This window comes from Mustela lutreola, chromosome 2, assembly GCF_030435805.1.
Source record: "Mustela lutreola isolate mMusLut2 chromosome 2, mMusLut2.pri, whole genome shotgun sequence".
NCBI classification, from domain to species: Eukaryota; Metazoa; Chordata; class Mammalia; order Carnivora; family Mustelidae; genus Mustela; species Mustela lutreola.
The window spans coordinates 156,311,555-156,333,445 of NC_081291.1; the positions used below are offsets into that span (position 1 = coordinate 156,311,555).

General features: G+C 37.4%; 1 protein-coding gene across 11 annotated transcripts in view; it reads left to right on the plus strand.

The window, feature by feature from the left end:
• The window catches only part of TFDP2 (transcription factor Dp-2), a 175,494-nt gene that overhangs the window by 106,969 nt on the left and 46,634 nt on the right, over positions 1-21,891 (plus strand). For 10 of the 11 annotated variants that reach the window (XM_059163887.1, XM_059163886.1, XM_059163888.1 and 7 more), the window contains 2 exons: positions 14,929-15,032; positions 20,985-21,106. In XM_059163887.1, the coding sequence (XP_059019870.1) occupies positions 14,929-15,032; positions 20,985-21,106 (226 nt within the window). The remainder of the gene's footprint in view (positions 1-14,928; positions 15,033-20,984; positions 21,107-21,891) is intronic. The other variant, XM_059163893.1, reaches the window with a different exon arrangement.

Below are 21,891 nucleotides of genomic sequence, written 5' to 3' on the forward strand. Positions count from 1 at the left end.
TGGGCTTTAAGTATATTGAGTTAACTCTTGCTAAAGGATCCTGTCATGTAATAACAAAATGTTCTTTCTACCAAGTTTCAAGCAACCAATTTATAAATGAACTTTTGGATCTTGACTCTAAAGCTGGAGACCATCCATAGGAGCTTGGTTTTTGGCACTTTGCTCACTTAGGGTACAAAGTTTGTCACTCTCTTGGCAATTTCTCTGACAAAAATGAAGAGACCTACTTACTATGTGCCAAGTAGACCCAGGGAACTTAGGTATAGAAGTTTGCAAAATCTTATCTTTTTTTTTTGAAAAATCTTCTAATGGATTAGGATTTTTTGTTTTGTTCTTTTATAAACATATAATGTATTTTTATCCCCAGGGGTACAGGTCTGTGAATTGCCAGGTTTACACACTTCACAGCACTCACCGTAGCACATACCCTCCCCAATGTCCATAACCCCACCCCCCTCTCCCAAACCCCCTCTCCCCAGCAACCCTCAGTTTGTTTTGTGAGATTAAGAGTCATTTATGGTTTATCTCCCTCTCAGTCCCATCTTGTTTCATTCATTTTAATCCTACCCCCTTAATCCCCCATGTTGCATCTCCACTTCTTAATGGATTAGGTTTTAATTCAAAGATTTTTGTTACTGTTGATGTCTAACTTTAAGATTTCTTGCTCTTCAAAATATGATTTCGATGTAGCTTCAATAATAGCTTTCAAATGGAACATATTGTTGAAATAAGAATATTGATCATTACAATTTTGAGTATGGTATTATGGAATTCAGTGATCCCCTTTCTAATTTTCTAGGGAAAAGAAGTGCTTTGAAACTCTAATTCATGGGTAGTTTTTGGTCTTTTTGGGTTTAAGTGTCGTAAAGTTTTAAATTTAAGAATGCAACTTTTAAATTGTAGGTCTATCTATAAGTCATTTGCCATCTTTTATAAATATTGGAAAAATATTTCTCCTGACTAAATTTTTTCTTAAAGAGTTTATTTACTTATTTGAGAGAGAGAGCCCACATATGAGAGAACACAAGCAGGGGGAGCAACGAAGGGAGAAGGAGAAGCAGGCTCCCCGCTGATCAGGGAGCCCAATGTGGGACTCAATCCCAGGACCTTGGGATCATGACCTGAGCCAAAGGCAGACACTTAACTGTCTGAGCCATCCAGGCACTCCTTCACTATAAATTTTAAATGAATTATTTACTAACACAGTCAGGAACAGATTACCATGTTAGAGAGGTTGTGGGCTTCTTCATGAGGATGATTTCCAATTAAGTGCACTTGGATATTCTAATACTCATAAATTCTGATCTTTCTGGTTGCACCCAGCTGCCTTGATCTACTCTAGCCATTCAGCGGCTGTTGGTACAAGATAAAATGTGCTCCCATCCACTCACTGTTTTACTAGGCGTGCACACGGTGTTTGTGTGCCATCTGGTGGGTATACTGGCTGTGATGATGGTGCTGGAAGTAGGGGTTGAATGGAGGCTAAATACTGAAAAGATGTAACATGTAAAAACAAGAGGCTGAAGAAATAAGGGTCACTCAGTCCATTCTTTTTAAAATTTTTTGGAAAGAGATTAAGTATAATGGAAAGAGTCTACTTTACTCCATTACTTCCTTAACTTGAACCACGAGAAAAAGGGACCCTGAAGCAATCTTTCCCAGCCTTGACTGATCATAAGAATCATCTGAGGCACTTGTTAAAAATAAGCATTCCCACCTAGTTTTTGAGTCTTTGGATGTTGAGTGAAGCCAAGGAATGTGCATTTTGAATTAGAGTGACACTACATCCCCGCCCCACCCCCACCTCTTTACAGCTTAAGACCAGGCCCATTTGGGAAAAATTACTCTGAAGGATTGGAAGAGCCAAGTTGTCTGAGGCCATATGGTAAACTAATTCAAATATTAATCAGAAGATATATTGTCCAAAAAATGGGAAATTCTAATTAAACAGGTAGAAGAGAAATGAGAAATTTATTTACAGGTTTCCTTTACTGAGCAAGATAATAGAAAAAGGACAAAATGACATGTTTTAACTAAAGATGAAGAAGCCAGTGTAAAAGTGATAGAATCAAACCTGTAGGTGAGACTTGTTTTTGGACAGACATTTTAAAAATATTGAAAGGAAAGGTCCTATAAAGAAAACCTAGTGAGAATGGATTAAATGATTTCTAAGATCTTTTAGCTTTGAGGTTTGATGAACTAAATGAAAACAACTATAATATCCCAGATGCCAGACCTTGAATTAAGGAGTTCATTTAAGAAATTAAGAGACACTGTTTAAATTCTGGCATACAGGAAGATGAAGAAAGAAAATTTTTTTCTCCTTTAAAAGTGAAGAATCCAGGGCATTTAGGGTTTTAGATACCAAAGAAACAAGGAGCTAGTTAATTGCTTTAAAAGGTGTCCTCCATGTAAAATGCTTATCAAAGCCAAGAGAACAGATTTGATCCTTCAGGGAAAGTATGTAGGAAAAACTGACAGGGCAGATTTATTGACCCTTAGGGCTAAGAGCTTGTTTCTTGTGGCCATTTCAAGGTTCTTGATTTGGTTCATGGAAAGCCTTTCTTTGGTTCTTGGAAAGATCCTGGTTAGGTGGTCCATTTGGGGGATCCTAGAAGTCCTGTGTTCTGACAGCTGCAAAAACAGCTAAGCTTTTCTTCCATGCCTATGATATATAGGTATTTGCATTTCAGATCTTCTGTCCTTACCTATGTACTACAGACTGCTTGAATTCCCTTGTAGAAGCAAATATGGAGGGGGAGGTTCTAGAGGCCACTTGAACCATTAAACTTAGGAGATATTAGAAACTTTTTAAAAAAAGATTTCATTTATTCATTTGAGAGAAAGAGAGCAAGACAGCACAAGTGAGGGGTGGGTGCAGTGGGCAGAGGGAGAGGGAGAAGCAGGCTCCTCTCTGAGCAGGGAGCCTGGCTCAGGGCTCCATCCCAGCACCTGGAATCATGACCTGAGCCAAAGGCAGACCCTTAACCAACTGAGCCACCCAGGCACCCAATATTAGGAACTTTTATCTTCTGTTTCTCACATCTCCCATTTGTAGCGATGCTGTGGTTATGGTTATGTAGATATACTCTGTTTTACATATCTTGGCATTTCCAGTTGGATATGTTGCCGTTTTTCAAATTATGTGTTATTAATGTGTTTTACTTATAAAGATAGTGCATTGAATTATTGGGCCTTTATTTGTCAAATAAAGGTGATAAATACTGTTTCTGTTCTAGTCCACTCTTCAGTGACATACATTGCTTTCTAGATGACTGGCTGAAATTAGAAATATAGTTTTAAGATGTAGAATCTTTTTTCCTTGCAAAATGAATTGACCTGTCCTAGAATTGATCTGTGACTTGACCTCATTAGTAGTTTATGTGAAACCAGTTGATAATCTTTTACAGCACTTATTAACAAATAGTTAAAAGGGTAATACAGAAAGAAAAAATGCGTGACACTCCTGTTCTGACTCTGCTTATTCTCTGGTGGAAATGTTAATCGGGAATGAAATAAAAGCATGTGATACTGTCATATAAATAGGCAGATGTGTGGAGCAGAATAGAACATCAGTAAATTGACCCAAATAAGTAAATGATCAAGGTAACATTTCAGGGCAGCATGGGGGAAAGGGAGCAGATTATTTATTAAAAATAGCCATCTGAGGGGCTAGGTGGCTCAGTCAGTTAAGCATCTGCCTTCAGCTGAGGTCATGATCCCAGGGTTCTGCGATTGAGCCCTGCATTGGGAACCCTGCTCGGTGGGGAGACTGCTTCTCCCTCTCCCACTCCCCCTGCTTGTGTTCAGTCTTTCTCTATGTCCCTCTCTGTCAAATAAATAATATCCTAAAAATAGCTAGCGGGAGCGGGGGCGGGGGAGAACCTGGATGGCTCAATCAGTTAAGCCTCTGCCTTTAACTCACCTCCTGATCTCTGGGTCCTGGGATGGAGCCCCATGTTCAGGAGTCTGCTTGCCCCCTTCCTCTGCCCCTTCCTGTGTGCTTGTGCATATGCTCACTCTCTCTTTTTCAAATAAATAAGATATATTTTTTAAAGATTTCATTCATTAAAAAAAAAAAGATTTCATTCATTTATTTGACAGAGAGTGAGCACAAGCAGGGGGAGCAGCACAGGCAGAGGGAGAAGCAGACTCTCCACAGAGTGTGGAGCCCATGTGGCGCTTGATCCTAGGACCCTGGTATTGTGACCTGAGCTGGAGGCAGATGCATAACTGACTGAGCCACCTAGGTACCCCAATAAATAAAACATACTTTTTAAAAAGGAGCCATCTGAGGGACAAATATTGTATGTTTTATTTCTCACATCAAATAAATTCCAGATGTCAAGGATGTTACATTTTAAATGAAGGCATTAATGTATTATAAGAAAACATGGGGGATGTTTAATACAATCTTAGTATATAAATAAGTTTTTAAAGAACAGTATAGCCAACTGGAAATACCAAACCCTTAAGGTAAGTAAAATGTAACATGTCTGTATATAACATACACCTCTAAGGAGGGAAATAAAGATAAATAAACTTTGTAGTTACTCAGACCTTCATTTTTATTTTTAAACATACTTACAGACCTTCTTGTATATGACACAAAAATCACACAGAAAAGGAATTAGTATAAAATTGACTACATTTTTGGGACATTTGGGTGGCTAAGTCAGTTAAGCATCTGACTCTTGATGTCGGTTGTGGTCAGGGTCTCAGGGTTGTGGAATTGAGCCCTGCCCTCGGCTCTGTGCTGGGTGTGGAGCCTACTTAGGATTTTCTCTCTCCCTCTGCTCCTGTCCTCCCCACTCTCTCACTCTCTCTCTAAAAAAAAGAACAAAAAACAACCCTACTACATTCTTTAAAAATACACAAAGAAAATCATATATAAAAGTAAAAGGCAGATGTCAAATTGGGAAAAATATTTGCATCAGGCATAACAAAGAATATACTTATTTTTTCAATATTTAAAGAGAGTCTACTAGTTTAAAAAAATCACCAGCAGTCAACAGAAAGGTGGGTATATTTTCAGGAAAAATTTAGATGATTTTTAAATAAAACATGTCAGGTTATTCATTATAATAAATTAGAACCAAAATGAAACAAGAATCGTTTTTAACCTAAAAGTTAACAAAATTTGATTAACACACTGAATGGTAAGGATACATAGAAATGGACATTTTTATACATTTTTTAAAAATTTTTTATACATTTCTCTATGAAGGGTGAATTGGTGCAGTCATTTGGTACAACCAGTATGTGTAAAAGACATGAATAATCATTATAGTAGTACTTGTAGTAATAAAGGATTTTATTATTATTTGTAATATTAAAAGCTTTTCCGTTACTAAGGGATTGATAAATAAACATGTAGATCCATAAAAAGTAATACTGTGTGGTTAACAAAGTAATATTGAGGCAAAACTACATATACAGGTGTGGAAAGACAACTAAGATAGATACAGTATTAAGTGGGAAAAAAGCAACATGCAAACTGATATAGTATTCCAGCTATATGTGAAGGAAAAAAGGACATTTATGCATATATGTTTGTTTATGTTAGAATCTTTCCGGAAGTTTATATACAACCTGGCACCAGTAGACATCAGTAGGGAAGGGAATAATTAGGTGGTGGCTGGAGATAGAAGGAGACGTAGTTTTCACAATATACTTGTGTTTCATGTGTCTCATGAATTTGTATCATATGCTTCCATCCAGCCATTCATGTATTCATTCATGTATTCATTTTCATGCAACAGTATTTGTTTTTGTCTCAGGCAGGGTGTGCTAAGTGCTGGAGATACAACAGTGGATGAGATAATGAAGTGCCCCTGTCCTTATGGAACTTAAATTCTGGGAGTGGGTGGGCTGAGGACAGATAATAATCACCCCGAAGATACAGATGTAGTGAAAAGAAGGGCCATATGCACCCCAGTGTTCATAGCAGCAATGTCCACAATTGCTAAACTGTAGAAGGAGCTGAGATGCCCTTCAGCAGACAAATGGATAAAGAAGATGTGGTTCCTATACACAGTGGAATATTACTCAGCCATCAGAAAGGAGGAATACTCAACTTTTGCATCAACATGGACAGGACTGGAGGAGATTGTGCTGAGTGCAATAAGTCAAGCAGAGAAAATCAATCATCATATGCTTTCACTTATTTGTGGAGCATAAGGAATAGCATGGAGGACATTAGGAGAAGGAAAGGAAAAATGAATTGGGGGAAATCAGAGGGGAGACAAACCATGAGAGACTGGACTCTGGGAAACAAACTGAGGGTTTTAGAGGGGAGAGGATGGGAGGTTAAAAGAGCCTGGTGGTGGGTGTTAAGGAGGGCACGTATTGCATGGAGCACTGGGTATTATACCCAAACAATGAATCTTGGAACACTGCGTCAAAAGCTAATGATGTGTACTGTATGGTGACTAACATAACATCATAAAAAATTAAAAATTAAGAAAAAAAACTATATTTGCATGAGGACTTAAGGCATTTGAAGGTTCCAAACAGTGAATGTCTGAGTGTGTGTGTGTGTGTGTGTGTGTGTGGGCTTGGTCAGAGCATTTTAGATGGTGCTGGCCTCATTTCTTGGGTAGGGGAAGAAATTAGACATCTCATTACACATTTAGTCCATTCCCATTTTAAATGTAGATGATTGGCCCTTCGTGTATACCCTCCTGTAGTCTTGGCTGATTTTCTATCTAGCTCTTGGTTCACATTCAGCCTGGAAGATGCTTTTACTCACCGCCAACACCTAGGGATTACTGGTGAGTTCCCCCTCTTGTCCTTTGTGAGAGAAGTGAGAGTCTGGTATGTGATTAAAACACGGTTGGTCCTCTTGTCCCTGAGTCTGTGTGGCTGCCTTGGATAAATGTGTGGATGGGTAGTCAGGGCAACTCTCTCCCCTGGTTGGTTGAGAAGCCTTCATTCTGGAGGACCTAGTTTGGAAGCACATCAAAGGAATGGAAATGGACACAGAGGGAATGAGGACTTTTTTAGTGTTGAAAATAAAATAATGTTGAGAATAGAGTATTTAGCAAGATCTTTTCGCAAGCTGGCAGTCTCAGGACTTAGAAAGGCCTTTTGGCTTGGGTAGTGGGAAACCTCCATTGGCTACATCTGGGGGCCAAATAAGCAAGAGCCTTTGTTCTTCCTTCTAGATTTGGATTTCTCTTGCCTTTTCTATCATGGGAAACACACACACACATACACACACACAAGTGATTTAGGTTTAGCAGATTGGTTCTCCCAGCTGATGATGTATTTGCAAATGGTTATTGGAGCACTATTCCTTGAAAGAGCTCTTTCTACACTGACCAGGTCCTAGAGCTTAGTGCATGTGTGTGACCTGTCTGCTCTTTAGCATGAAGACATCTCTGTCACCCAGGGGAGGGGGCAAGTTGGCTACCAGTCATGGCATTTAAAACAGCAGGACAAGAACCAAGCACTTAGAAGCAGTTGGGGAAATCAGAATAAAGAAAATAAGTCATCATCATCACCTAAGCAAGGAAATATTAATAGGCCATATATCATCACATAGAGAAAAGAGCTCTGGTAAAGAATCATAGTAAATTAGAAGTGCTTATATAGAATGGTCAGGCATCTGATGTGATGACCGACCAGAGACTAGAAGGAAGCTAGGGAATAAGGCAAGTAAATATCTGAGGGAAGAAAGCAAAAGGATTGTATAATCTGTAATTAGCCTCTTGATAGTAAGTATGAAATTGCGTAGGTCACTCCCCCCTCCCTTTTTTATTAAGGTATAATTTGCATGTAGTGGAGCCTAACCCCTTTAGCCTAGCATGATATGACTTTGACAAACACCTACACCACCACAAACTAGGTCATTCTCTTAACTATTTAGGGCTGAAGGTTAGCTTTTCCTTTGGAGTGGGACCCTGTGTGTGTATGGGATATACCACTATTTCTGATTTGAGATTATATAAACCCATTAAATAGGTATACACTTTCTTAGAGTAAGTTATTAATTTGATTCTTCTAGGAGGATGTGACAATAGGCTTGGGTGAAGGTTTTTCCAAAAACTAATTCAGGCCAAAAAAAAAATTTTTTTTTTCCAGAAAGTCAGTACTGTGAAAAAATAACTTACATTGGCATCATGTAGACAAACCACAGTTATTTCACTGAATTTTTTATTTTAATTGGACATATTGAAGGTGACTAACTGGAACAGGAACCCCTTTAAGGATTATGAGTGAAAGAAATCTTTGGTGTCTAGACAATTCTAATGGAAAACAGAAAGATTCTAATTACTCAGAAAATCTAAATAAAATTGTGAGCCAAAATTGTGTGCCTGTGCCAAGATTTGGCTAAGTTTTTAACTCTTTTTCCAAGCCACTTCCCCAGGTGATTGATCTCATTTAGTTAATGCAGAGAATTGCCAAAACCCAGATTCAGGCAGGTCTTTAGATTTTTGTTTTTAATAAATACACCAACTGCCAGGAATTGGCTTCTGGATAGTATCAAGCCCCTGTTGCCAAGGAGCTATGAATTAAGGCCAGGTACTTGGGAAAAATTCTTTACACTTGGTTTGGTTCACTTCTCTTAACCTACCTGAAATGTTGGGATACTGGATGTTTATAACCAATTTAAATATGTCCTTTTAAGTCAAAAAAGTTCTGCTTAAACCTAGTTGATTTGATGAAAGTAAACAGTTGTCTAAATGCATGGCTTTTATTTCTGGGTATTTATTTCTCATCTTATACAAAATTATTGCTTCCAAAGCAGATTTCATTTTTACTAATTATAAAACACAAATACCTCATTTATAGATTTTTACCTTGTTTAAATAGCTGTGACTGAATCTCATGCTATTTCTCTTCCCTCCCTCCCTCTCTCTTTTCCCTCCAGAATGGCAGTAACTTTTTAAATTATAAAATATGCATGTTCTTAAGATGTTTTTTCAAGTAATGAATAAGTATGAAACAATTAAAACATTTCCCCCAAACTCTTACCAGAGCTAACCTCTCTTACATTTGTTGTTTATCTTGCCATACTTTTTATGCTTTATATAATTTATGAGTTTTTTATTAGTTTTTAGGTAAAGGGAGTCATACTAATCATAGCCTCGTAAAATGGGAACATTTTTCCATGGCTAATAATGTCCTTAAAATTCTGTTTTAGGAACTATGTAATATTCCATCATACACATGTACCAAAAGGTGTTTATACATTTAAGTTGTTTCTAGGTTTTTGCCTTTATCTATAATGTTGCAGTTCTAGGACGTGTATAACTGTTCTTATCTGCTTAGTTTATTAGGATACATATCCAGCAGAGGAATTGCTGCTGAGAGGGTCTTCCCATTATTGGGAATTACTTGTGATGCTGATGCAGAGGCCAGGGATCAGCTTGTCACTTAGACAATGGAGAGCAGTTGAAAGGACATTTGTTGAAGTGGAAAGAGACTTTAAAATGTGTATAATTGTTTTTAAAGCACTTATTTAAAATGATGTCCTCTAAGAGACCAGACCCATTACTCCTCTTTAGTTACATTGTCAGACTGCCCTCCAAAAAGACTGTCCAATATCCCTCCCACCAACAACGTGTTAGCTGCTTGAGTGCAGGGGATAGTGTCCCTTGCACCAAGTACGCATAAGTGTTTAGCATTAGTACTTAACATCTAGTAGGTGCCAAGTTTAAGTATTTTGTAAATGCACCCATTATGCTACATTTTTACCAACTCAGGATGTTATCAGACTTCTTAATCTTTATCAGCCTGGTACATGAAATTTTTTCTTTTTTTTTTTAAGTGTAATTTTTTTTAATTAAAATCAAGCATCTTTTCATGTGATTATTGACATTTGGGTTTCTTCATGGCCTCAGCTTATTTTTGTATTGAGGTATTTTTACTGTTATTGACTCAGAAGTGGGAAATTAAGTAAATAAAAGTTTTTCAGGATAGTAATCTAATGACATATGTATTGCAAATATGTTTACCAAGTCTGAGGTTTGTCTCAAGTATATTAGGTCTTTTGCTATTTAGGAAACATTTTTTTTTTTAAGATTTTATTTATTTATTTGACAGAGATGACAAGTAGGCAGAGAGGCAGGCAGAGAGAGGAGGAAGCAGGCTCCCCGCTGAGCAGAGAGTCTGATGCGGGGCTCGATCCCAGGACCCTGGAATCATGACCTGAGCCGAAGGCAGAGACTTTACCCATTGAGCCACCCAGGCGCCCCGGAAACATTTATTTTTTGATAGTCCCATCTGTCAGTCTCTTTTCACTTAAGATTTCTAAATTCTATAACATGCTCAGAAGGGCTTCTTCATCCCCAAATTACAAAAACTATTATTAACTTCTTTTAATACTTTAATGGCTTTAATTTTTTTAAAGATTTTATTATTTTGACAGAGAGCGTGTGCATGCACATCAGCAGGGGGGAGGGGCATAGGGAGAAGGAGAGGGTGAGAAGCAGGCTTCCCTGTGAGCAGAGAGCTCTATGCAGAACTCTCTCCTAAGACTCTGAGATCATGACCTGAGCCGAAGGCAGATGCTTAACCCACTGAGCCACCCAGGCATTATGTCTTTAATTTTTATGTGTAAATATTTGATCTTTCGGGAATTGATTTTTGTACAAGATGAGGAATTGAAATCCAAGGTTTCTTTTACCCAAGTGGACAGTTTCTTATCTCAAAAACATTTCTTCTGGTGTGCCTTTTTTTTTTTTTATTGAAGTGCAGCTGATGTACAGTGTTTTATTTTTCAGATACACAACCAAGAACATTTTTTTAAGTAATCCGCCCTTTCCCATATTGATTTGAAATGCTGCCTTTACCATATATAACATTTTTGTATATACAAGAAGTAATTTCTGGACTTTAATTTCTGTTTTGTCACTTTTTTTATTTGCTTCTTAGCAATATCACATTATTTCTGACACTTCAGCTGTGTAATAATTTTGAAATCTAGGTAGGCTAAAGTTCCTCTCTTCCCTGTTACTCCTTTTTTTTAAAAATTTCATGGCTGTTCTCTGCCTTTACTCTTCCAGATGCACTTTAGAATCAATTTGTCAAATTTATTCAGTTCCCTCTAAATTCTTTTGGTATTAACTGGCATGGCAGATCTGGGTTTAATGATGTTTTTCATTTTGTTTTGACCTGAGTTTTATATTCCTAATTTTCCTCTAGTGTCAGGTTTAAAATCAGAGTCAGTCTGTTCCCTAACCTTAATTTGTCTTTTTTGTGTTTCTTGTTCACTGCTTTTTGCTGGTTTTTGATTTTTGCTTTAACAGTTTATCAGAAGTGATCTCATCTTAAACATTCAGCATCACTAAAGTCATTTTTTAAAACCATCTGAGAAGACAAATACCACATGGTTTAACTTACATGTGGAATGTTAAAAACTAAATGAACAAAGAAAAGCAGAAACAGATTCATAAGTATAGAGAACAAACCAGTGGTTTCCAGAAGGGAGGGGGTCTGGGGATAGATGAAATAGGTGAAAGGTACTAAGAAGTATAACTTCTAGTTATAAAATAAGTCACAGGGTTGTAACATACAGCATGGAGAATATTAAGTCAATAATACTGTAATAATGTTGTGTAGTGACAGAGAGTAACTGCACTTACCATGATAAGCATTTTGTAATATATGTAACTATCAAATCCCTATGTTGTACTCCTGAAACTAATATAATACTATATGTCAGCTATACTTCAATTAAAAAAAAAAAATATCTGAGAGCCAGACTTTTGCAGGGCTGTGCTCTTCCTCACATGCCTGTCCTGCCTGGGGCTAGGTTGATGGCACATGTTTATCAATTATATAGCTGTTCTCCTTCACCCTAGAATCATAGATAATTATTCTCTAGTTAGGGTGAATTCTTAAATAGGTGAATAACCATATTTGGGAAGTTTGAAAATAACTTTTATCTTTAGCACTTGGTAAGGTATGTGTATTATATAAAAACAAAAATCAGCTTTATAGTTACAAAGGAAGGAAACTTTATTTGATATCCTGGTTGTTCAAAATAATAAAAGACCTAGCATTTAAATTTATTTCAGAATCAGTGTAAGTTATGGTACCAGTTAAAATGTAACAAAAAAATACAGTTTACACCATATTACAGGAAATAACGGCTTCCAGATTAGAAAAGGTAATAGCTCCAATCTCTGCTAATCAGTTTTATATTTCTGTGTGCCTATTCTGTGCCAGGAACTAAACCAGGCGCTAGGATACAAAGCTGAGAGACATAACCCACTTAAAACTATGTAAATGATAGCTAGAACAAGCAAATGATCATAGGTTTTATGTAAAAGTCAGAAGAAGGGCATTCAGGAACTAGACCACAGAGGCTGGGAACAGCTTGTAAGAGGAGGTGGCACCAAACAGAGCAGAGGCTTGGGAGGTAGGGCTGTGTTCCTCTCTATCTCTGGCATGTTGTACACATTCTTAAACTTCATTCTGTCTCAGTTTCTAAATGTGTAAAATGGAGACAGTAATAATACATTTTATTCTGTTCTCCTAAGCACTAGCAAGATGATGTATATATGGGAAGCCTCTAGAACAGACTCTGGCACACAGTAATGACTTAGAAAATGGTATGGAATGCCATTTTAAATGCTAGGCAGTAAAAGTAGCCCCAGGAGAGAGAGACTTCCAGCAGAAGGAAAGGTGTGTGCCAGAACTAGAGTGGTTGAGCTGGGGCCTTTCTGGAATTGCAAAGTATTTAACCTGATTGGAGTGGAGGGAGTAGCTGAAGATGAATGAAGCTGGGAAGGGAGGCAGGGGTGAGATCTCTAGATAGAAACTGTTGTGCCATGTTGAGGAATCTGAGGGAGGCATTGAAAGTGTTGTAGAATCTTTGAAGGCCTAAAGTAGGGGAGTGTCCAGAACAGTTTTCCCTAGTTGAAAGACTGGTTTGTTACAGATTTGTGGAGGGGCTAGCAAAACTGTTTGAAGTAGCATTTCCAGTTAGAGTGGTAGTGCTCAGCCCTGCCTGCACGTTGGAACCTTCTGGACAACTTTCAGCAGTCTGATGCTCAGGTTTGCTCCCAACCAGTTTTATCAGCAGTTCTGGGGGTGGGACTGAAGCATTGGTATTTTTTATTGAGTCCCAGATAATTCCATTGCACAGCCACAATAATGAATCACTGAGTTAGATGGTAAGTGTGTTAGAATCAGATTTGATAATGTTTCAAATTAAACCAGTGTCAGCAACATAAAGGAGCCAAAGTAAGGAGATACATAGGATATGGTGGTCAGTTGAATGAGGAGGGGGTTGATTATTTCTAGACTGGGTCACTGGGATGGTAATGATCATCTACCAAGACTCAATCATATACCAAAAACATGAAGGAGAAACAGATTTGGCTATTAGACCTTGTTGAGTGTGGGTATTGAGGAAAAATGATACAGGGCAAATGGGCAGAAAGAAACCGAAGGGGAGGAGCTGATGGTGCAGTTGAAAATCTAGGAGACAGTAGATAATTGATAAGTGAGACCCCTGAGAAGATAGGACGTGCAGAGACATGAAAGAAATAATTTATATGAGAATTTCCACTCAGAGAGAAAAAAGTAAAAATAGGTGAGGGTGCAGACAGGTTCACAGGTCAGGGAAGAGAAGCTATAGTATAGCCTGATGGCATGATTTCCTCACTGAAGGAAATAGGAGTATTTGCTGAGAATCAGGTGAGAAGAGGGGATTAAGGAGTCTGGGCAAGTGCTTGGAGATACAAGGGGGCCATCTGAGAAGGAGGGGTTTTGTCCTGCTCTTTTTTTTTTTTTTTTTTTTTTTTAAGATTTTATTTATTTATTTGTCAGAGAGAGAGTGAGTGAGAGCGAGCACAGGTAGACAGAGTGGAAGGAAGAGTCAGAGGGAGAAGCAGGCTCCCTGTGGAGCAAGGAGCCCGATGTGGGACTCGATCTCAGGACGCTGGGATCATGACCTGAGCCGAAGGCAGCTGCTTAACCAACTGAGCCACCCAGGCGTCCCTTGTCCTGCTCTTAAATGTCTTTCCCCCTAGAGTTTCAGTATTGAATCTCTTTCACATACTTTCTGGGAATCTCCTTTGTTACATTAGATTATTAAGAAAAACATTGATAAACTCAAGTTTGTCCAGAGTGGTTAAGTAGTTGACACAATTCAGAAAGTTATCAGTTAACGTTTCATTTCTGGGGTAGCACTTAGCTACCTTAATTTCAAATTTAAAGTGTTGATATCACTTGAAAACACTGTGCACATCTCACTGTTTTCAGTGTCATTAGGTAGCATCATATTTTTTTCTAAATACCAACTCATTTGCAAGCATGTTAATTCTTAGTGTAAATATTTTCTATTATACTATAAATTCTAATAGATATTTTAGTTCCTATCTACTTAATACTTTTTTTGGTTCTATGATGTCTGATAAAGATCTAACTAGATTTCTCAACTCTGACATAAGCTATGATTTGCATTATGTATTCTCTAAATATTTTTTCCTCTAAAAACCCATTAAAAGTTTAGTAATTAATTGTCAGGCAGAGTGAACCATTTATTTTACAGCTTTCCTATTTAGCAGAACTAATTGTATTCCCTACAAAAAAAGCAATCATTAGAATGGTTTTTCCCTAAGTCTTCTTGTTTTAACTTAATTATTAAAATAATTATAGGGGCGCCTGGGTGGCTCAGTGAGTTAAGCCTCTGCCTTCAACTCAGGTCATGATCTCAAGGTCCTGGGATCGAGCCCCGCCTTGGGCTCTCTGCTCAGCAGGGAGTCTGCTTCCCCCTCCGGCCTCTGCTTGCCTCTCTGCCTACTTGTGATCTCTGTCTGTCAAATGAATAAATAAAATCTTTTAAAAAAAAAATAAAATAAAATAATTATATATTACTGAAACAAAACTGGGGTTGGGACCATGAATGTATAGATAGAAGGGGACCCTGATATTGCAGGACATTAACCTAGTATTTTGATATCATTTCAGGTAACATTTCATTTGTTGCATTTCCAGTTTCCAGCACCAACTCACCAACAAAGATTTTACCAAAAACCTTAGGACCAATAAATGTGAATGTTGGACCCCAAATGGTAAGAAAACCATCAAATCTTAGAATTTGACATTTTGCTCAGGCAAGACTAATTTAAAAGATAATGGTACTAAAGATGCTGAACAAAAATTCCAGTTCACTTCTTAACTTATGCACTTTTTTAAGAAGTTTTGTTTTTTTTTGTCAGAATGTATCTGATTAAGTCTTGAGAAAAAGAAAGGCAGTTGTGCTCTTCATTGTTTAATTTTCATTTAATTGAGTCTGGTTTCTGGATATGTAATATCAAGGTTTTTGCTTGCTCCCTATGGTAGGCTTCTCTTGTTTTTAGTTTGATTAAATTGATTAGAAATCTGTTGTGTTTTATGTTCTCCTCTTTTTTTCCTTATAAAATAACCTTTACTGCCCTAAGCTTTGTACTCACATATAAATTGAATATGACCCAGCAGTTAATCTATATCCAGAGCTATCCATCTTTAGCAGTAGAAATAATGAATGAAAAGTGGAAAATATTTAACTGTTTCTCTGGAAGCATTCCGTTAATTATGCTAGAGCTTGGGGCGCCTGGGTGGCTCAGCAGGTTAAAGCCTCTGCCTTTGGCTCAGGTCATGATCCCAGGGTCCTAGGATCGAGCCCCACGTTGGGCTCTCTGCTCAGCAGGGAGCTTGCTTTCTCCTCTCTCTCTCTCTCTCTCTCTCTCTCTCTCTCGGCCTGCCTCTCCGCCTTCTAGTGATCTGTCAAATAAATAAATAAAATCTTTTTTAAAAAAAATTATGGTAGAGCTTGAAGTATATAACACTTTCAGAAAAGCCTTACTTTTAAACAAAGTGGCATGTAATTACCCTGAAAACTATACTTAATTTAATGGTCTCAGCCACCTTTAACAAAAGTTTGTAAACGCTTGAACAGTAACTCTTTACTGTTAGTGCTCGTGTGGTCTCATCTATAAAGCAGGAAGGATAAATTTTGCCCATGATACTCAGTATTGTGGACTCTGTTAAATGCAGAATTATTTAAGCAAAAAATATATCTTAACATACTTAGTGGCTTCAGCAAATCTTCAGGAGTTTAAGACATTCAAGACATGACATTTTTCTTGATCACTTGAGGACTGTTAATTACCTACAGAATTCAAACTAAAGATATCTCACAATTTACTATAACTATGTGAAGAATGTAGTCTAGCTCCAAACCTCAGGGGACTTAAGTTCAGGTAAGTGTCCCCATTTCAAGGTAGTTCAGGGTATATTTCAAACATTTACTAAGCTTTTGCTTCTCACCAGCCACTGAAAAGTAGGTGTAAATGAGATAAGGCACCTGACTTTAAAGTCTGTATTTTGAAATGTGATTATATAAATACCAAAATTAAATAAACATCCCTAAACTCTTAGAGTTTCTCCTTCACAGTCCTCTGTTTCGAGAGACTATTTCCTGTCAGTATTTTAAGGATACTGCTGTGGCTCAAATTCTTTTGGAAACAGTTTTTCTTTTTGTTGTTAATTTGAGCTACTGTGCATGCAGTTACTGTTATACCTCAGTTCTGACAATGATAAAGTAGTCTTATACACTACTTACCTCATCACTACAAACCTCAGAAACAGCAAAAGAAAGGTCAGAAGAAGGAAGGGAGATTTGGGGTTCCTCTTTAAACCAGATCTTAATTTGTGTCCTTAATACTGAGGTGCTTTTTCTAGTTCTCAGTTCTTAGATAGAAATGAGAGCTTTTTTTTTTTTTTACTTCCTAATTGTTGTAGAATCCCAGTTAGAGCCATTTCTCCCTTCTTTTGTTTATTTCTTTTGAATAGTGTCCCCTCACCTTCACTCTCTCAACCATGATTTAAAAGCATTTTTTTAAAGTTGGAAAACCCTTGAATAAAACCTTTTTCTTTTTTAAAACCTGCTTCTCTCTGTTGTCTTTCTCTGTTTGCGCTAAAAATTTCACATCTCTAGCCAGATCTTAATGGTAGATAGAAATTTCAAAAAGTCTTAAGAAAAAGGTTGTTTTCTGTGTTTATAGAAACTAGTTTAATGTAACTGTTTTAGTTTGGAATACTTGCTCTTTACTTAAAGGTATCTTGTCATATAATCAAAAAAAGTACATGTTTCTTACAGTAAAACTAAAATTTTGTGAAATAATAAAGTCCTTTAATGTAATACTTTATAATTACGTAGAGTCTTTTTCCCTTTAGAATACAGAAGCTCTTGGGGCGCCTCGGTGGCTCAGTGGGTTAAAGCCTCTGCCTTCAGCTCAGGTCATGATCCCAGGGTCCTGGGATCGAGCCCCACATGGAGTTCTCTGCTCGGCAGGGAGCCTGCCCTTCCTCTCTCTGCCTGCCTCTCTGCCTGCTTGTGATAAAAAAAAAAAAAAAAAAAAAGAATACAGAAGCTCTCTTGGCTTTGCTTGCTTGCTTGCTTTCTAATTGAAGTATCATTGACACAGAATGTTACATTAGTTTGGACAACTCTGTACTTCATGCTGTTCACCACCAGTGTAGCTACCATACAAGGCTGTAACAATTTCTTGGCTATTCCTACTGTAGGTGGCAGTAGTATGTAAGATATATTGATTGAAGGGAGAAAACCTTCAGAATGAGGTTCAATTACTATATGATTTTCATAGCCCAGCTGTAATCCGTTGTCAAAAAAACTGCATGATTACATTGAAATTAAGGATTTCTTTGGGGTGGGGGAAGGTAAGTGCCAGAATTTAAAATAAATGTTCACTTTCTTTATCAGATCAACTGAATATAGTAATTACCTCTAATTTACCTCTAATTTCAATTTGGAATTTCAAAATTAAGGTTCAGTTTTATAAAACACATCTGACTCATCACCTATATAATTTTCCTGTATTCAGTAGTTGATCAAGTTTTGTTGGCTTTTCTTTGATTTTGTTTAAGGTTCACTGTCATTGTCCTAATTTAGGAACTCATTGCATCTCACATGAACTTCTAACTTGTCTTTGTAGTTGAAGTATATCATCCCTCCAGTTTGTTCATTCAGGAAATGTTTATTGAGGATTTCTGCTATTGAGGGCATAGCAGGCACTAGGCTAAGGGAAAAGAACAGAATATTGCTAATCATCGTCAGATCAGCAAAGAATGTGAGCTGACATTCTGACATTGAGGAAGAAAAAATAAACCAGAACATAGCAGTTCATTTCCAAAGCCTTTCTCAGAAATAATAACCAGTTTTTTCCTATATCCTATTTCCCTTCCTCTCTACATCTTTTTTTTTTTCCTACAAAGCCCTTTAAATCAGGTAAAATGAACCTGTAGGCTACTAATAACAGATACAGAAAAAGAACTTAGTAATAATACTGCTCAAATAATGCAGTCTATCTCAAGGGTAAGTTTGAATGATTAGAATTGCTTTGTGGAGGGGCACCTGGGTGGCTCAGTGGGTTGAGCCACTGCCTTCGGCTCAGGTCATGATCTCAGGGTCCTGGGATCGAGTCCTGCATCGGGCTCTCTGCTCAGCAGGGAGCCTGCTTCTCTCTCTCTCTCTCTCTCTCTCTCTTTCTCTGCCTGCCTCTCTGTCTACTTGTGATCTCTCTCTGTCAAATAAATAAATAAAATCTTAAAAAAAAAAAAAAGAATTGCTTTGTGGAGACTCCTGTTCTGGAAATAGAATAGACCAGAGACTGATCAAATACTCAGATTTTCCTTCTTAAGCTTCACCCTCAAGGTCAGCATGTTATAGGACATACAAACATGTGATGTAGTGATTGGTAAGAACTATGTCCTTTATTTTTTTTTTTTTAAGATTTTATTTATTTATTTGACATGGATCACAAGTAGGTAGAGAGGCAGGCAGAGAAAGAAGAAGCAGGCTCCCTGCTGAGCAGAGAGCCCGATGCGGGGCTCGATCCCAGGACCCTGGGATCATGACCTGAGCCGAAGGCAGAGGCTTTAACCCACTGAGCCACCCAGGCGCCCCTATATTGCATTTTCTTTTTTTTTTCCATCCATTTTAATTTTTTTAATCTCTTTTCAGCATAACAGTATTCATTGTTTTTGCACCACACCCAGTGCTCCATGCAATCCGTGTCCTCTCCAATACCCACCACCTGATTCCCCCAACTTCCCACCCCTTGCCCCTTCAAAACCCTCAGATTGTTTTTCAGAGTCCATAGTCTCTCATGGTTCACCTCCCCTTCCAATTTCCCCCAACTCCCTTCATTGCATTTTCTTACTGGATTTTATGTAGTCCTTCTGGCATATAAATGAACAGAGAAGCTACTTTTTTCATTTTAAGAGCTGGGTCTTCTGTCTCAGTTCATCAAATATTTCTTGTGCCTTTCCTGTGAATATCTCCTAGTACTGCGCTAGGCTCTGCAAACATTTGGTCTACCTTAAAGATTTTCACTGAAATGGAGGTGCAGAGGTAGAGTGGGTGTGTAGAAGGGTAGGACAGGCAAACCTGTTATCTAGTATTCATATTTCCTCATGAGGTAAGCTTCTAAATTCCTCATTTAATAGTCCCTGGAAATTGTGGAGAGTCAGAATTCTCCAGATATCTAACAGTGTTTATTGTCTCTTTTTTTAACTATAGAATTAACTTACTAAAATGATTTCCTAGGCATTTGTATATAGTACTATCTCCCTAGCTCCAAATTGGCAAAATGCCATACACAAATGGAGGTAACTAATGTTCTTAAGTATTTGGTAAATGAATAAATGTTGATGCAACTTTGATAATGAAGGCTGAACTAAGCTTGAAATGGAAATGAATCCTTCCCATTGTTCCTTATGGAGCAAATTAGCAACTCACTTAATGACTGGAATTAGACCTGTCTGCAGAATCAGGTTTCATTTGATCAGGGCTACAAAAATTAGTATTTTGACCTATATCAGACAGTAGAAATAGAACTTCCTTTGAAGATCTGTCATTTAAAAATTGTGTGTAGCTCACATAGATGCTTTTCTCTCTTAATTGGTACTTAAATAAAACCTTGCTGTTATGGAAATTTTCAAAAGTATATGAAAATAGAATCTCTTCCCTTTAGAAGATCTGAAGCTCTGGGTTTGCTCAGTTGAGGGCAGTCCTGTGCCTCGGGGTTGGAAAGAAAAAAAAAGAGAGAGGGAGAATCCCTGTGTTCCCAGCAGCTCATTCTTCAACAATTACCAACGTGGGGCCAATGCTGTTGCATTGGCCTACTCACTGGAGCCTGCCCTTATTTTTCTGGCAAAAGTACTTATAAAGGTATCAGTAGAATGCTAAGTTGTCTTTTGTACTGATTATTATAAATATTTTTGGAAAAAACATGGTCTATTTATTAGTGAAGTCCTGGACAGCAATTTGGTAGCACCTGTCAAGAAGCTTTTTGAAAAGTCTGTATCCTTAGTTCCGTTACCTTTCTAGAGTCTGTCCTTAGGAAATAGATACTAAGGCCAAAGTCATTGTCCAAAAATGTTCATCACAGCATTGCTTATAATATTGGATAATTAAATATCCATATGTAGCTAACAGGAGGGGATAACAAATCCACATGATGAAATGTTTCATTATCTTCAAAATGTCTGTGAAGAATATTTATTGACATGAGGAAATGCTCTTGAAAAAAGAAGATAAAATCGCATTTGTTACAATAATCCAAATTGTATGATGTCTTTGTGTATATTTTGGACATGAAGATCTGATTTACTCTTGCCCTAGTACCTCAAGTTCAACTGCAGTTAGGTCTGTAATTTCAAAGACAGCTTTCTGGGTTTTTTTAATTTTTAAAACATTGTTAGTTGCCACCTTAATCCTTCCAAATTGCTGTTCATTTGCTGAAACCTGTATTGTGACCTCATGGCAGTATTCAATTACTAATGCTTTAAGATCATAGAATATAAGTGAGTGAAATCTTATGTTTTAGATGATTGCTATTAAGTGCATTTTTGGCAGTGAGTTTTCCTCCTTATATGTAGCTTAGCAGTCAACATTATTTTCTGCCTATATGCATTTCTTAATAACTAAGAATGTTATTTTCTGTGTCCTAACTTTATAGATTATAAGCACACCACAGAGACTAACCAGTTCAGGAAGTGTTCTGATTGGGAGTCCATATACCCCTGCACCAGCAATGGTTACTCAGACACACATAGCAGAAGCTACCGGCTGGGTCCCAGGGTAAGAGTGTTGTTGCAAGTTACCATTTTTAAAACATTTTCTGAAGCTATGATCTTTTTCTCTCACTGTGTTGTCTTCCATTCTTGTTTTATGTTAGCCTAGTCCTTAGAAACTATGTGTTGCCTTTAAAACTACCTAATTTAATTTCAGTTTATGTCTTAGATATAAATCATTTATGGAGCAACCATTTTTAGGTAGAGAAAAACAATACAGTAATTTGTACCAGAATCTTCTGATCTTTCAGCTCTGAAAAAGGACTACTTTTTTGTGATTATGACATTTAACTGCTTTGGAGATGCGAATTCTATATTTTATATTGTTTTAACAAACTTAAGAAAAGAGTTACATATTGAATGTTGGCTCAGAATTTCCCCCTGTGAATTTTTGTTTCCTTAAACATCAGAAAAGGAACTAGGAAAAAGAGGCCAAAAATATTAAAAATTTTACTGAGTTTTTCTCTTGATCCTTTTCAAACACTGGACAATTTGCAGTATCCCTTGTGCTCCTCATTTACCACTTTTAGTATCAAACTTTCAGATGTTTCATTTCTGCCTGTAAAATACCCTTACCCAGCCTTTCTCTGCTCCTTATCATTTGAGCCTTTCATCTTTCCATAAGAGAAAACGCGTAAGATAAAGGATTTAAACCTTATTTGTTTACTTGAGAAGTCATTTCTGTGGTGGCATACTATACTGGTAGTTCTGTCTTTGACTTATGATTGTGAGTTCTAGCAAGCAGACAGTAAATCTTGGTTGTGTAAGAGCTTTCTTATTTCCAAGATGTTA